This window comes from Zingiber officinale, chromosome 9B, assembly GCF_018446385.1.
Source record: "Zingiber officinale cultivar Zhangliang chromosome 9B, Zo_v1.1, whole genome shotgun sequence".
Taxonomy (NCBI): domain Eukaryota; kingdom Viridiplantae; phylum Streptophyta; class Magnoliopsida; order Zingiberales; family Zingiberaceae; genus Zingiber; species Zingiber officinale.
The window spans coordinates 2,169,907-2,187,765 of NC_056003.1; the positions used below are offsets into that span (position 1 = coordinate 2,169,907).

The window sequence follows — 17,859 nt, forward strand, 5'->3', positions numbered from 1 at the left end:
ACAGGGTTCATTTTAAGGATTAATAAGCAGCAATTGATAGAACAATGAAAGTATGCAATGTATCAGAACTCGCTTGGAAATAGCAAATCTATTAGGGGCTCCATTCTCCTACTTACAGCATCCTCTTCTACTAAAACCAAACCAAACCAAACCAAACCGATCTTTTACAGCACCGGTATCTGAAAACTGGTCGGGCAACTTTGTTTACACCCTCTATAGTAGAATGTACAAGAAAACAACTCCCATACAACAACAATCAGATAACAACCCCTATGCAACTCCCCTGCAAGCTATTACAAGTACCTCTCTTTTCTGCACTTCTAATCGCCTCAGATGTTAGCCGCTCAGCGGGGGGAAGTCGTCTTCGTCTTTTAGCTGATAGGGTTGAATAGTCCTGCGTGTTTCAGATATAGAATTTCATCAAATGGATGAGGGGTGCACCGCTACCAATTGAAATGAAAAATAAGATATGAGCAAAATGTTGTTTGAATGTTTCTGTATGCACTGTAAGATATGCAGCGGCTAAAATATTTCATGGCTTTCCAGCCTGGTCTTTCCATATAGGATTCATGCTAAAAGTACCTTCTACTATAAGATTTAACAAATCTATCGTATTCTATGGGGATGTAACGAATCTATTGTATCCTATGACTTGTGCATCCATTTGTTAAATGATGAAAAATAAAGAGGACAAAAAAAAAATTGTCACTAGTTCACTAGGCTAGGTATGGAAACTGATTTTGATCATTATGGTTGTTGCTAAAGAACGTTCTACTTTCAAGATTTAATAAATCTATCATATTCTATTTGTAACGAATCTACATAAGCATCCATTTGTTAGCTCACTAGACTAATTTCGTCAACCAGTTTGATCCACTTCTTTCTTGAACCAACAATTCAAGTTTCAGTCATTTTGAACAACTTGTATAATGTAAGATAAACAGGAAAGAAAGGCCCATGAGAATAAAGGAAGACTGTTTATAATAAGTATGGATGGAATCACATATAATAAACCCGGAATAACTTATGGATTAGCATAAACCTGGATTCTTTCTACCCCTTCTATCTTGTTGGCTGGACCAATGCTCGGTACTTATTAAACCTTGGACTAAATTGAGCCTTCAATCCATGGCCAAGCATATTGATCATGTCCTCAAAATACAAATCAAAACTACAAGTAATCACTCGTTCATCACCCAATTATTTCATAGATATTTGGCAGAAATCCTAATTAACACTCGGTTAATGGATCTCCAACAAATGCTTGTCATGTTTTTTTTTTGATGATTGATACTCAAGTCAATGGAATATGCAAAAAAAAACAATTAAAAAATGTCTCACTCCATGCTATGCTTCACTTGTGTTATTTATGCATAGTTTTGATGTATGCTATGAATGAAGATATGTATTAAGTTATCTTCCACCGAAAGAACCACAAAACATTTGGGTGTACCTTTCACATTTTATGCTCAGTGAGGGTCGCTGATTCACAGCAATTGTTGGAGCATTGTGCTGACTAGGACTAGTTGATTCATGCCTGCTGCTTTGCTCTAAGGAGACTCTTAATGGAACAGGACCAAGGGACCCAAATTCAAGTTTTCCATTTAGCTGATGTACAGAGTCATTGGCATTTGAAATGCCCCTAAAGCCAGGGCGTGAATGTTGAGATTGAGGGGCATCCAATAAAGCTGGTTTTCCATGATCATTTACACAGTAAACAGGTGAATGGGGTTGTGACAATGGTTCATCATTTCCTTCTTCTAGCAAGTTCCTATCTTGTTGCCCATCCAAACGGCCGTTATTGCGGGATCTTGACAAATGATTTGGAGATACTGGATTCTTTCTTCTCCCAGGTGATTGTCGTTCTTTGTATGAGCGAGAATTCTACAAAATTTAACAAATGAAGAATATCATAGCCAGTAATAATACCTACAAAAAAAGGGAATGCAGGAAAAAAAAAATCTTTATAATTTTAGTTAAACTTTGACTCTGAAACCACACCAGGATCATGCAAAACCTGAACAGAGATCATAATTCAATACATTCTAGTGAAGACATTCAAAAGGACTTCAAAAGAATTCATAATGCTAAGAGTAGATTTATTAGATATTAGGTATCAAATTGATTCAAAGATTTCAAAATATTTTATTGCACTCTCTTTCGAAGAAACGTCTTGGTCTCAGTTTCCAATATTTTGTAGAGGTTTGAGCTATGTTATCAAACTTTCATCTAGAACCCTCGAGTACTTTTTCCCCCCTTTCTTTAGTTTTCTTATGTGACGCTATATACGCCACTTCCAAAGCTTTGCTTAATTGTATTTTCATTTTTGTAGCTATATTTTAGTCTATGTTCTCTAGCCTGTGTTACTTATAAGAGCTCTGGTAGTTAGTGTAACAAGCTGGATATTAATAATATCAATGATCCAACTTGTGGGGAGTGTTAGGAGTATCAAAGAAGCAATTAGGTATTTTAGTCTCACTATACAAGGATTTTATCATGAGTCCTATAAATAATATGTTGTACATACCGGATCAGGAAAGTATGTTCCAGTTCCCCTTTTCTGGACATCTTTAGCACAATAAACACCAGTTATCATTGATTGATTCATAGGGTAGGCAGTTGGAGAAAATGGCGATGCAGGAATCAGATGATTTGGTGCCATATGAGGGTAAATACTCCTATGATGAATGCCATTCCATGAGTGCTGCTTTTGATATTGAGGAGATAATCCACGAACATGGACAATGTATTGATTCATGAAATATTCTTGCCCCTGTGACTCCAAAGCATATCGGAGATTCCTATCATGTAAATCGAATTCACCAATGAGATCTGATAATTTGCCACACTTGGGATTTCTAGTATTTCCATTGTCCTCACTTGAGAAATCTGCATTAACTGAATGTTCTGATAGTTTGGAATTCCAACTTATCCTTGAAGACCCATGAATGCTTCCAGTGGATCCAGGCATTGAGTTGGTTCTAAGCCACAATTTATTAGTACCAAGTAACTCAGTTTCATAGTAGATTTCTTCCCTAGGGACTTTAGACTTGCTCAAAGATGTATCTTTACTTGTGGCGTCTCTCAAATTCAAAGTATCAAGTATCACATCCTTAGAACCATTTTCTGTGTAGAAGAATAAGTGCTGTGCACGAGAAGCATCTTCTGATGGTGAGTCACCAATCTGATCATGAGATGAAGAAGCAGAACTATCAACAACAGTCAAATCCAAAGCTTCTAAACTAGCAGGCTCTCTGCAATCTGAATCCAAATCCTTAACTGGAACATCTCCATTGAGACCACTTTTCGTTGTAGTGCTCGTGTGCAGATCATCTGATGAATAAGGAGATGCAGATAGAACATCTGGTCTTTCTCCGGTTCCATGCCTCTCTAGTTCATCTGATGAGTTAATAGATGCAGATAGAACATCTGGTCTTTCTCCAGTTCCATGCCTCTCCAGAGTGCTTGTAAAAAATGTGCCAATTTCAGAAGCAATATTTTCCATAGGCAATTGAAGTATCCGGCCAAGTTTTCGAGCACCATAAGTAAATGCACTTCGTATACGATAAAAGTTACCTGAGATTTGGAAGAGAATAGCATATTAGCACGTCAAAGAAGCAAACTAAATCCGAGGAAATTGAGAAACTATAATGCTAACCTTTGCTAACACTGCGTCCAAGATTATTATTCTGTTTTAGGGGGTCCACAATATTCAGGTGCTTTTTTGAGAACACCTTGGACGATGTTTCTGAAAATCTTGAAGGAGCTGAAAACTTCTCCACACACTCCTTAATAAATGCATTGCTAAACAGTAAATCACTCGCATTCGAGTTTGCCATATCAACTGTGAAAAAATAACTGATGATCAAGAACGATATACGTCTGTTATCAAATAACAATATATCTGCTTACCTACTACTAGTTCTGGCAATGATGAAACAGAAACCAAGCCTTGTAAACTGACACAGTGCTTGTCCCATTCAAACTTGCTGTAGAGGTCCAGAAACCTATACAGAACCTAAATACAGCCATTTACTTGAAACCTAACTGCAAAAAATTAGCAAAATAGAACAGATCCTTAAAACATGCTTAAGTATTCGTGGCACACTCACCGCTAAAGGACCATCCAAAGATTTATGGAAGAGATGGAAAACATACAACACGAGTGTCTCCAGTGCATATGTAGAAATCAAACCATGATGAGCACCAAGAACACGACTCTCATAGTAGCACCAAGCTTTTATCAATATTATACTGCGTTTGAAGAGATGGTCCTTGCCAATTTTTCGATCAACCTATAACAAGCAACAAATCTGAATTTCGAAGAGAACAATAATAAACCATATAGAATAATGTACACTAAGCATATAAATCAACTTTCTTTGAAATAATCAAATTTTGACTTAAATGTTGCACTGCCAAGGCTTTTAGCCCTTTTAATGTGCACCTTCTCTAGAAAGCAAAGAGTACAAAGCCCACCAATCTGATTGAAGGATATATCCACAACAATGTTATCAACAACGCATTTAACAAGTTTAACCTGTCATGGGAAAACCAACCATCAATTACCAAATCATGATAAACTTATAGTCAATGGGAAAAAGATTCTTGGTAGCAATGATACCCCAGATCAAATTAATTAAACACAAATTCAGATTCATATAAACAAGAAGGCTTAAGGTGACAACAACATTTTGCACAAAGAAGTATCATTTGTAAAACTGTGTATATGTCTATGTTGGTATATAAACTAAACAAAAGTTTAGGAATAATGAGTAATTATGCTTTCACATCATTTTCCACTTGGAAAATATTTAAATCAAAGAAACACATACAACACAGAAAAAAGAGATGTTAGAAGTAGAAAGTAAGCATCTCAGTTTCACAGTTCATTACCATTAAGAAATAAGAATGAAACAGAAAGATAGAAGGAAAAGCAAAGTTCACTAGTGCAATAGAATTGTTGCACTGGAATATGTAGTACATAGTATGTTTACAATATTTCCTCAAGAAAGTTTCCACGGATAATATTGTGTCACTTTACCCAGCAAATAAGGCACCGCAAGTATCTTTAAATATGCCTCTAATCTCATTTTGGTAGTTGCATAAGAATTGCAGTTTAGTGCACACAAGCTATGAAAGTATTTGTCGCTGAAATTTTGGTCAGGTGACATTTGATAGTAATCTAGCCAAAGAATGCATCAATATATCCATGAAAATATGTTTGCTTCAGTGACCAGTTATTATGGTCAAGGAGACATATTATTCACTATTTAGACCTAAACAACCTTACAGATTGGGTAATAAAAAGTAGGTAATGAACAATCATTAAATTTATAACCACAAATGGGTAAATTGAATAACATATCAGAGAACAAAATGATTTGGATTTTGGACCTAATCAAAAAAGGAGGAAACTGCAAATAACTAATCCTAATACTTAATTTTACAAGTGAAGGTGCCATTGTGATATTTCATGTAATCTTTCTCAGTTGCAGATACCCACAACAATATATTGCAGAAATTTAATCAAAATCTAACTACTTAAGAGAAATATAATATTATTAGAGATGCATGATCCGTCAGGACAGACTACATAATAGGTCCTAAGCTACGATATAGTTTTAACACAGTATATGTTATGAACATATGAATAGATGGATCCATCAGAGAAGGGATAACTTAGAGTTTCTTTTATTAACGGCAAAAGGTGAAACCGTCACCACGATAGCCCCTTCATGGTAGCTCCCCACTGGCTAGAAGGGAGGCAAATCACATGGGGCTTCGTCCAGCAACAGTAGCGCATGCAAGGAGGGGTTGAGGCAACCAGCAGGCATTCCGCACAAATTGACCTCAAGCCTATTGGAAGTAACACCCTTGCATGTACCAACTATGCCAGCCCGCGGGGACTATAGAGCTTCTTTTATGGATGTGGGTGTGTGTGTGTGTGTGAGAGAGAGAGAGAGACATACATGCTTCTTTGATCTGCAATTTGATTCCCTATCACGCTTCACTGTAACTTCATCTTCACAAATTTCAGATTTCTACAGTAGCTTCATTTCAAGAGGTAGTTAACAAAGCAAAGCAAATGAACTCTTCTGGAAAACTAGATCAACATAGTTAAATGCACGTCTGGAGATTGACAGCATTTCAGTAGAGTCAGATGCATTATCAAAGTTTCTTAGCTAATGCCTCATTCTTGCATCCCTGTTATTTTCATCCAAGTGTATTGTTATCAATTTTATTTTTCTATGTGTGGATATTTCAATTGTCAACACTCAACAACCTAGGCATAGGCTAATATCTACAATCCAATTTGCGGAGTGTCATGAGTTAATAATAATATGTGGGTGTTGATATTCAGTAAGATAAGATATTTGGTCATTAGATATTACGCAAGAGTCCTATATACTATATATTGGAGTGAGATTGCTCTATTCTAATTAATATTATAATAGATTATTTCTCTCAACTATAATTATATACCTACATCAAAATGTATAACCACTTCCTATCGGATTACCATATACATGACAGAGTAATGAGATTGAGATACAACTCTAATTCCTCCCAACTCTAATTCCTTGATCCATCCCTAACCACATATGCCTTTCAAATTGTTCTTCACTAGCACTAACAAGAGCTTGTTCACTTCAATTTGTTAGTAGATGATTGAAAAGAGGTTGCTTGACAAAAGAAGTTAAAGGGTAAGGCTAATTAAGTATCTGGTCATCAAAAGCTTGTATAAAATGTACAATGATTATTTCAATGACAAAAATCAAATAACCAAATTTGCAAAGAATGAAGAACCTCTGCATTAATACACTGTACATCCTTTACTGAAAATTCAGCATCCTTGAACCGTTCTTCTCCATCAAGAACAGACCAGACATCATTTGCCAGAGCATCTTCAGAATTTGGATAGCCTATTGCAGTAAGATCAATATCTCCATCAGGAAGATAAGTCTTCAATGGAACTGATCCAAATGGAAACACCTGCAGAATGTTTGTATTCCAAACTCAAGAGAAAAGTAGAGCAAATAATGGACCATAAGATAATATTTAACCAATAGATTCTATGATGATTATATAATAAATTTAAAATAATAATAATAAGGTGTTGGTTAGTATACGAAACATTTCGGAATAAAAGGGAAAACAACGAGAGATAGATTCGCAAGGGAAATTATTGCTATTAAAATTAGGACCCTCACATAAAAATGCAACTCAATGAAGAACTCAAGATACTACTTCTATTGTCAATTGAAAAAGACTACTAAAATCATTTCACATACTTGATTCAACAATATCCTATTGATGATTTCAATTACCAAAAGGACCAACAACACTACTGCATGGTGAATTTGGATAATGATATTCATTTGCAATTATCACATGTCAAATATGTACCTAAACTTTGTAGTGGAGGCTCAATGATATCCTACTAGATCAACAAAAGGCTTTCCCAGGAGATAAACAACTGTTTAGCCCTATATTTGAGTTTTTCTACTGCACTTTAATGCTTCGTAGCAGATAGTTCATCAGATGTTATCATAAAGAACATTTTAGATAGAAAATTAATTCCTTCACATATTTTATTTCGTGCATTATCTGAAAACATTGAGCCAACACATGAGAAACAAATCAGACAACCAAAAAAGATGTCCAAGTTTATCCAAATATCATGTGCACTCTACCTTGAGATGGTTCACTGAACCTGACAAAATAATTATGCAAAATTACTAAAACAACTGCCAAACTCATTATTTCATAAAGGCATTGGCACCTGAAACTTCACATGCATAAATTTACTTTAAGATTGATGCATTTTCATGCAAAATTTCTACGATTATTTTCATTGATTTTTTTCCTCTTAATTTCAGCACTGAAAATTTGAATTGATTTAGTTGATTTGAATATTTACTAGAAATATAGCTATGCATAACGCTCAATGGAGGGATAAGATAAGACGATGTAGTCAAGACAAAACACAGCTGAAAGATGAATACGAGTGTTGTCAGTTTTCTGAAGGTAGGAATAACTGATCTACAAGAAATATAAAGAACATAAGAAAATCAGAAGCAAGAACAATATCCAGTCAATTCTTCAATAAAAAATTGTAATGCAATCAAATCTGAAAAACAAATTAAATAGATAGTCTTGAAATAAGCAGTAGGGGGAAGAACTAAATCCGGATTCTTTTTAAAAAATAAAAAAAATGAAAATAAGGAGGAGATTAGAAATCTCGCCTCAGTTCCAATACATCTCTTCAAAAGATTCTGCACATACTCGACAACGCTTTTCCGCCTATGCTCGGACACCACGGTCGGTTGAATGCACCGGAGAACATCTTGGGTCGCCTTCTCGGCAACCTGCCAGTTTACCGCGCTGATCACCGATGGGTCAGGGTTAACCGGAAGCTGATGCGGCTGCAGCGGGTGGCAAACCTCTTCCAAAGAGCCTACGTTGGCGAGTGGCGGCCAGGCCTGCAGGTCGCCCATGCCAGAAATCGCACCCCGACAGCCCAAGCTCCGATTTTTATTTCCCTTTTAACTAAACCGAAACTCCAAAGCCAAGGAAGCAGTCGGAAAATCCCTCGGAATCACAAAGGGAACTCGTGCAATCAGATTGCGAGCACGGATCGGGAAGGCAAGAGGGCAAGAAAGGGAAACGGATAAAGGAATGGTTTTTTTTTTCTGGGAAAGGAGCGAGTCAAAGGCGGTACGGTGGCTTCGGGAGATGCGATTCGAGGTTCTTGAAGGAATCGGTTTCCGGCGAAGCGAAGGAAAACGGAAACCCCTCCGCCTCCGCTACGCAAACCAGCAGAGCCGCAGCGGCGCAGCAAGCGGAAGATTGAAGAGAAAAAGAAACCCCCGGAGTCAAAAAAAAAAAAAAAGCTTCCCCCTTTTACTCTTCCCCTAGAAAATAAAACAAAAAGAGAATAAAAAAACGCGTTTTTTTTTTGCTTTATTGCTAAATTTTTGGGTTACAAATCCGAAGAGAAAAAAAATAAGAGTTTTATTTTCATTTTCTATGAGAAATAAATTTAAAGAATTAAAAAGAAAAAAGAAAGTAAATCGTTTCTTTAACTGATAAATCTTATTTTATATTATCCCTTCTTTGTGCCGCATAAGGGTGACAGAGTGTGGTATTTTGGAAGCCAACTAATAGATACAAGTAGAGTAGGTAGTAAGGCCAAATCTTGAATGCTATTAATTCCAACCTAACTATTGTGTAAAATAGGGTGCAAAAATTAATCAATATATTTTTGGAAAAAAGAAAAAATAACTCGTTTTTCCAAAACGTCTCACTCTAATTTTTTTTATAAATAAAAAAAAAAAATCCACCTCATTATTCAATAATATACTATTATTCAACTCGATCCATACTATTTAATAAAAAAGTAATTAGGGAGTGTCACATAATTAAAGAAAGGTCAATAATTTCTTGAAAAAGTGATGGTCAAAGTCAACAAGTTACCCTGATTCCGTGTAATCCTGACTCTGCGCAACCTCAACTCCACGTAGATTTTGACTTCGCGTCGATCTCAATTTCGGATCACCTCGACTAACTCGAGCGATGCCTCTGAGGGATTGCAATCAAGATATAAATTATTGCTCGTTGAAGATACAAGCAACGTAGCCGCCATTCCCTGAAGAATGTGGGAAACCCCATCGTTTAGTCCGAAAAAGATGGGCAACATAGTCATTTATTTCATGAGACATGAATAACGCCAACATGGATCTCAGGGCACGTGAAGTATAGTCACAACTCTATAAAAAGTAGTCCGATCCTACGAGTGTAAGTACACGCACATACGCATATAAAACCCTAGACCATTGTTCGTCTTCCCCTTCTTCATTCTCCCATGCCGGAAACTTGAGCATCGGAGTGGTTGCGCTGGGAACCCCCGACTATCGTTCTACCCTCTCTTTCTAGTACTCTCTCTCCAAGCCTCGGTGGATCTCTCCACTAGTTCTCACTATACTAAGATGAACAATGATAAAGTCAGCACCCACGCTAACTCACTGGTGTTAGTTCGTCGACGTTCTCATGCATGATCAAATTAGCATCGTTTGTGGGAACACTGAGTTAAGACCTAAACTGAGACATTAAGATGGATGACATCGAAACACCTAACGTTATCGTCATAGCAACAGAGGATTTTGACAAGTTGGTTGCTACGATGATGCATGCAGTGTTGCAAGGACAACCCTAACAATCAACATCGCCTACACCTAACCCTTCAACTGAGATATCACCCCGATTGATAGGAGTGTCGCAAGCGCCTCATCATAGGTTGACCCGACTTGTGAGAACTCCTCAGGCTGCGTTTCACACTAAGATCAGTACGTTAACAGTGAGGGAGTTTTCCTAGAAATCTTTAGAAGAGACCCTACATCAGGACTCTCTAAAGGTAAAAGATCGTATATCTGGCGGAGCCTTCCAAGGAAGATCATTACATAGATAGCTAACATAATAAAATAACTAGATGGCTTCTGAAGGTAAATCTTCATGAGTTGCAGATCAGGGAATATAATAAAATAACTAACCTTGAAAACCACATATGCAAATTCAAGAATATCTTCCTACTTCATCAATACACAAATCACTAACATCAAGTATCGAGTCTTCTTGACGACTTTCTTAGGCTCAGCACAAAGGTGGTTTAATCGTCTCCCTGCTTCATCCATTAGAACCTCTAAGGAATTTAAGGTTGTGTTCATATAGTACTTTGCCTCTAGCCAGAGGTGTCAAAAAACTCAACATAACTTGTTCACTCTTACGCAAAAACCCAGGAAACCTTTGAAGGAGAGTACTTATAATGGTTTAATTGGGTAGTTATTGATGCTCCCTTAGTTCCCTGGAAGTGCAAATCAATGCCTTCTTACAAGGCTTAACAGATGGGAACTTCTTTAGGTCTCTGACGAAGAAGCCTCCAATCAATTTCAATAATTTGCAGGCTAGATTACTTAACTATGTTCAAGTGAAAGAAGCTTAGTCTGTAAAAGAAAGGAAGTTCTGACTCTAGTGCCCGCCTCTACCCAACATGATTGTAAAGCTCCCTCCTCTTTCCTTACAGAATTGGGAATTTACGAATCGAAGAAGAGAAAATGTTATGTAGGTGGTGGAAATTGCTACAACCCTTACGTTTGAGTCGGGTCGAGAGCCTTCCAAGGAAGGTCACTATTGAGCATACCACCAATTAGAGGCTCACTCTACTCGGGAATGCCAGTAATATACGAGAGAATTACAATGAGTGGTTGATCAACGGAGGGTTAGTCGAGGTCGACCGAGTAAAAAAGGATATCCCAAGCCTTACAAGAATCATCTTCGTCTCGACCCTGATGCCAATATCGATCGTCATTCGGATTAATGATCTCGCTCTCCCCCTAGGGCTCGGGCTCCTCTCTATATCATCAGGAGATGAATTAGGAGAAGAACAAATACAAAAAAAGACAAAAACAAGATTAATTTTCAAGGGACTGTAAACATGATTTCAGGAGACTTAACTGATGGAGATTCCACTCAAACCTGAAAAACTCATGGCAAAAGATTGAAAACTTATATAGTCAGCACTAGTCAGGAAAAAGGAAAAGACCTTTCAATTAGCTTTGAGCCCAAGGATTTAAAAGGGATAGAAACCCCTCCTAATAATGCTTTGGTGGTCGAGGCTTTCATTGCCAACTACAGGGTGAAAAGAGTGTTCGTAGTTATAGGCAACTTCATGATCATCATTTTTAAAAAGGTTTTCATTCAAATGCAGCTAGATGAAGAAAACTTCATCCTATACATACCTCGTATAGATTCACGGATCATTAAATATAGTTAATAAGCCAAATTAACCTCTCCCTTTCCTTGGGGGAAGAACCATTAATAAGGATTCGGTGGACGCCCTTCATTATCGTGAACACAACATTCACTTATAACGCCATACTTGGTAGGCCGATGTTGAGTCTTTTCAAGTAGTAATATCTATTTTCTATCAAAAAAATCAGGTTCTCGGTGGGAAGATGGATCAAGAAAGTGAAAAATGACTAGTCGATGTCAAGTAAATGCTACATTGATATAATCAGGATCGACTCATGTAATGCTCACCAGACTCAGGATATTGTAGTACAAGCAGTCCAAGAGGTGTCATACCCCGGTCGATAGAAGGTCGCCACGAGGACGTGCAAATACATCCCAACCAATAGGAAGGGACCACTAGAGTAGTTGTAGACCTCCACTCAGAGCTCAAGCAAGACATGGTTACGTGTGTATCGTATAACCATGACATTTTTGCCTAGTTGGTGAAGGAAGTCATAAATGTTTCTCTAATTGTGATGGCTAATCGATTGAATACACTTCGGATGTTTGGCCAATCTGATAGAGGAAACGGAATTTTTTGCCCAAGCAGAATCAAGTGATTTAATCCAAAATCAACAAGTTAATGGAAGATGGCGGTGTGATTTTTTGCACATTCGAGAGGTACAATTTTGTACTTAGCTCTCCATATAGTATTGATGTCTAAGCCGAGGGCAAGTGGAGGGTCTGCATCGTTTCCCTAGACTTCAACAAGGCCTGTCCAAAGGATTATTATCCTCTCCCCCGTATCAATTAACTGGTAGATCCAACTTTCAGTTGTAAACTTATATGCAAGTTGGATGTCTATCACGGTTATCATCAAATTCCCTTAGCCTCGGAAGATCAAGAAAAGATCAGCTTCATCACCGTTAATGAGACCTTTTGTTATATTATCATGTCATTTGACTTAAAGAATATAAGGACAACCTACCAACGGCTTATAGATTAGGTCTTCAAGCATCAAATCGAGAGGAACATTAAGGTGCATGTGAATGATATCCTAATCAAGACTACTCGATCCAAGAATCTAATCTTAGATATTGAAAAAACATGTTGTACTTTGAAGCAGTACAGGCTCAAGCTTAACTCCAACAAATGTTTGTTCAGGATCAAGAGCAGGAAATTCTTCATATACATTATGATCGAGCGGGAAATCGAGACTAACCCTGAGAAAGTCCAAGAGCTCCAAAATATAATATGTCGCCTCCCCATAACCTCAGAGAAGCACAATGACTGATTGGTTGCATTATGACACTTTCCCGATTTGTCTCGCATTCCGCCGACCATGATCTACCTTTCTTCAAGATACTAAAGAAGGCTTCAAAATTTGAGTGGGATGTGAAACGTGATGAAGTCTTTACTGAATTGAAGGAATATATGTTCCATTTATCGCTCCTCTCCAATCTGATATCAGGAAAAATACTATAGGTGTATCTGTCGACATCAGAGGAGACAGACCCCAAGGTCTTGCTCCACCAAGAAGATGGTACCAACACCTAATTTATTTTCTGAGTCACTTGTTGAAAGACACGTAGAGTAGGTACATCAATCTAGAGAAATTGGCTCTCTGATTGACTCTTGCCACTTGACAACTAAAGCCATATTTTTTGACTCATCCCATTGCAGTTCTCACCAATAATACTTTTGGACGGGTGTTGACTAACCCAAAAGTCTCTGTGAGATTAAATAAGTGGATTATCGAGTTGAGCGAATATAATATTCAATATCAATCGAGAACGGCCATCAAAGCTCAAGCGTTGGCGGATTTTCTAACTAAAGTTCCAAACCAAGAAGCCGAATGAACATTGAAAATTTATGTGAATGGCTCTTCCACTCTACAATGTAGCGGGATCGCCATACTATTAATATCTCCTCGGGAAGGCGTGCTCCAACTCTCTGTCTGGTTCAATTTTTGTGCATTCAATAATGAAGTCGAGTATGAAGTCTTGCTCGTAGAACTCCAAGCAGCCAAGCGAATTGGGGCTTCCTGAGTTATTATATATTCAGACTCCTAATTGGTTGCTTAGCAGCTTTAAGATCAAGAACAATCGACTGAGACGATACGTAGACATGTTTGATAAATTGAAAGTTGACTTCCAAGATGCCACTTTACAAAAAAATTTCCCAAGAGGAGAATTAAAAGGCAAATGAGCTGGCCAAATTAATCAAGTGTCTTGATTAATACTTGTGACTTGAAATTTGGAGGACTATGTGTCTCAGGTTTTATTGGTCTCAGAAATCAATCAAGTGGCAAGCCATATCAGGGGCAAACAATTGTTTACTTGGTTGGCAATCAAAGGATTGCTACTCCAAGGAAAGTAAGCTTAGTATAAAAATTTCCTTTTTGAACAAAATGTCGAAGGCTGAAAAGTCTCGTACATGAAAGTGACACTTAGAAATGAAAATTTGAATAGAATTTGAAGTACCAAGTGTATTGTCATGAAAGGAAAAGACTAGGGCTCTATTTATAGTCCACTGGTCGAAACTGACCGTTGCTAACGTGGCACGGTCTGGGTGCCTAGGTGTGGATAAAACTTTATCTACGTCACAACGGCTATGCAACGGACAAAAGATAATATTTTATCTGATCTGGACACTTGAAACAGCTCCGGACACCTGGACCGCCTTCGCACAGGGGTGCCATGCCAAGGTACCCTTGGCTAGACCAAACTAGTCCGGGTGCCCAGAGTAGCTCCGGGCGCCTAGAGTAGCTTCGGGCGCTTAGACTCCGGACATCCGGAATAGCTCTGGGTGCCCGGAATAACTCGAGGTGCTTGAACCACAGTCAACTCCTCATTGACTTTCTGTCCGGGTATTCCATTTCGGCTCTGTTCGCTTGGGTGATTTCGGTCATCCAGAATAAGGCTCACCCGAACCCATTGTTCGACATTCTCGAGCATCCTTCAGTTCCGGTTTCTCATCCCTCGGAAATGTCGTGCACTTCTTTCTCGTCTGCCAACGTACTCTTCCGCAGCACCTCATTCCTCGGACGCACTGAGTCCGTCGACTCTCTCCTGTGTCATCCTTCTCGTCAGCTACATCTTTCGCTCGACTTCCTATGCTCCTAATTTCTTGCATACTTGGACACAAGACATCAAAAAAAAAATAGAACCTAATTTGACTTGATTAATCACATCAAAACTATGATAAATTATGTGACAATAAAAGTACCATCAGTAGTCACAATAAATATAGATGAATTGGGAGAAAATAAAAGTACCATCAGTAGTCACAATAAATATAGATGAATTGGGAGAAAAAGAAACAAAAGATGATAAATTATGTGACATATGATAGGAGACACCAGAGTCTAAAATCCATAAAGATGAAGGTATATCTAAAATATCAGACGATGATAGACTTCTATGAGAGGAAGTTGACATGACAAAGGGTTGTAAAACAAGGAACTATTGAAACTGTTTAAACATATAGGGATCTAAAGAGGGAGTGTAACCGCTGCATTACTAGACCGAGGTAGTTGATATGACAACTATTGTGGTTGATTACAGGTTTCCATGAAACATTATGATATAGTAATGGTGGTTGTTGAGGTCATTGTTGCTGATATTGTTGCCAAGGTGGTCATTTATACTGCTATGGTAGTTTACCTTTCTTCAACAATAATGGACAATCAGAATTCCAGTGTCTCTTGTCTTTGCAATAAGTACACTCATCACTAGAAACATTCAAAGTCAACCTATTTTGATTATGAGACGGAGGTCACTGTAGTGTTGTAAAAACAGATGGTGTAGATGATGTAATCGTCTTCTTATCTACTAGAGACTTAAGGCAAATCTCCTTAGCTAGCAATTCATGTACCACTGAATCAACGGAAGGGAGAGGACTACAATGCAAAATTGTCCCGCACAATCCTTCAAAGTCATCATGAAGAGCCATCAAGAATTGGACCAGACATCGCTCTTCTCTACTAGTGACAGAATTTAGGAATGCTCACAATTCTGAAGATTCTATAATTGCCAGCTGGTCCCATAGCTCTGACATAGCAGAATAAAAATCTTAGACACCTATATCTTAGTGCTGAAGTGAGCGGATATCTGCTTTCAATTGATATTGTTTGGCAAAGTTAGACTGTGTATAATCTTGCAAGATAATTCCAAACCTTTGGCAGTTTCATATTTGGCCAACTAAGCACCAATGAAGTGTGAAATAAAATTATTAATTCACGTAATAATCTTCGTATTATTGGTCTCCCAAATATCCAATGACTTTGTATAATCATCAGCGTTGTTGTCCTTAGATTTAACTCGCACATCAGAAGTATATCTCCATATAGATTTTTTCCGTAAGAAGTTTTTCATAACATATCCCCAATACGAATATTTTTTCTATCTAGTAGGACACTAATCCATTGAAGCGAATTATTTGTACGACCACTCATGATGATAGAATGAATAATGCTCATAAATAACTGAACAATAAACAAAACCAAGTTGAGAAATTGAAAAGATGAAGTCTTGATACCATAAAGATGAAAGCTCTGATACTGTGTAAAAATTGAGAAGAGAAAAAAATTAATCATATTATTGAATCAAAAGTATATGAGAAATACAAAGTATAAAAATTTATATAACTAAGTTAAGAAACCTAAACCCTAAATAGAATAATGAAAAGTCTAAATTGCCTAAAAACTATAAACATATAAATATATATTGATATGGTATGTTATGAGTGGACCCAGTAGTGAGGTGGAAGTCAAAGTCAAGGTAAGGTAGCGATCAAAGTCAGGGTGAGATGACAATTAGGATCAGAGTATAGGTAGATGGCCAAGTCGCTCTCACCGAGATTCAGCTTTTCACTCCTCAACACTAAGGCCTTTAGTATGCAACCAATCATCCTCAGAGTCGGTTGGACTTAAGGGCATCAGCTCTCCACACCTTAGTGCTAAAATATACAGAATAAACCTGGTCAGTTCCTATAAAGGTATGTCATACGAGGCCTAACTCCCTACTTCTATAATACAACTCTCAACATACGTTCGGTTGGCCCAAAGGTCGGTAGGGTATACAGGACATAGTTCCCTCGCAGCAATACGCCAACTCTTTGCATATGTCGGTTGGCTCCAAGGGTCAGTCGGGCTTACATAGCATGACTCCATATCTCTCAGCATTAATATGACTCTCAGCATATGTTCGATCGGCCCAAGGGCCAGTCGGGTTTAGAGGACATAGTTCCTTATCTTGTAGCACTAAGGTAACTCTAAGCATACTGTTGGACAACCCTAAAGCTGATCTAACTTCCAAGACTATGGTTGGTCGGTCACAATGTCGGTCGAGTTTACGAAGCTTAGTGCCCCCACCTCTTATATATAAGGCAAATGTATGAGGCGATTCTCAGTACAAACCTAGTCGGACATAGGGTCGGTCGAACTCCTAGGTTAACATTTCAAGGGCAAGTCTCATAACATATGGTTGATCGGTCCAAAGTGTCGATCGAATCTTCCAAGGCTTGGCTTCCCCTTTTCAAAAATAGGTATCATAGTATATAGGTGGTTAGCTAAAGATCTGGCCAGGATACCTCCGGGGAACAATATTGTTAAGAAATTGCAACAGCCTGTCAAAGAATAATTACTACTTATCAGAGAATATTCTGCTACTATAACATATACGTGTGATAGGACCTTCCTCAAAGGGTGACTATGCATCTTCCATCACTCGACATTTTGACGACATATTCTCTCAACTGTCTCATTGATGACAGAAGTTATAAGAAGCGATTCATATACTGATAATGGAAAATTCCTCAAGGGATGACTGCACGTCTTCCAAGCTATACATCTTTTATTACCAGACATATTCAGACATCAAATATTCCTTATCGCCTTATCATTGCGGAGGTTATAAGAGGTGATATAAAAAGGGGTACTCTTCGTTTGCGAGATATTCTCATATTTTTACTTATGTAATACATTTTTATAAACTTGACATCATACAACTATTGTTCTTCTTCTACACCTTTCTCCTAGATACGACATTGACTTAAGCGTTAAAGTGC

General features: G+C 37.8%; 1 protein-coding gene across 2 annotated transcripts; it reads right to left on the bottom strand.

Annotated features, from left to right (window-relative positions):
• Positions 1 to 60: 60 nt before the first annotated feature.
• LOC122023577 lies at positions 61 to 8,894 on the bottom strand. Of its 2 annotated transcripts, none has more exons than XM_042581752.1 (9): positions 8,250 to 8,894; positions 6,811 to 6,996; positions 4,448 to 4,540; positions 4,113 to 4,295; positions 3,913 to 4,018; positions 3,659 to 3,844; positions 2,528 to 3,576; positions 1,454 to 1,884; positions 61 to 394 (listed from the first exon to the last, which is right to left on the bottom strand). In XM_042581752.1, exons 1-9 carry the CDS (start codon positions 8,499 to 8,501, stop codon positions 337 to 339), a joined length of 2,544 nt encoding a protein of 847 aa, XP_042437686.1. In that variant the 5' UTR covers positions 8,502 to 8,894; the 3' UTR covers positions 61 to 336. The 2 variants fall into 2 exon arrangements, with proteins under 2 accessions (XP_042437686.1, XP_042437685.1); XM_042581751.1 differs by having other exon boundaries at positions 4,382 to 4,540.
• Positions 8,895 to 17,859: the final 8,965 nt, after the last annotated feature.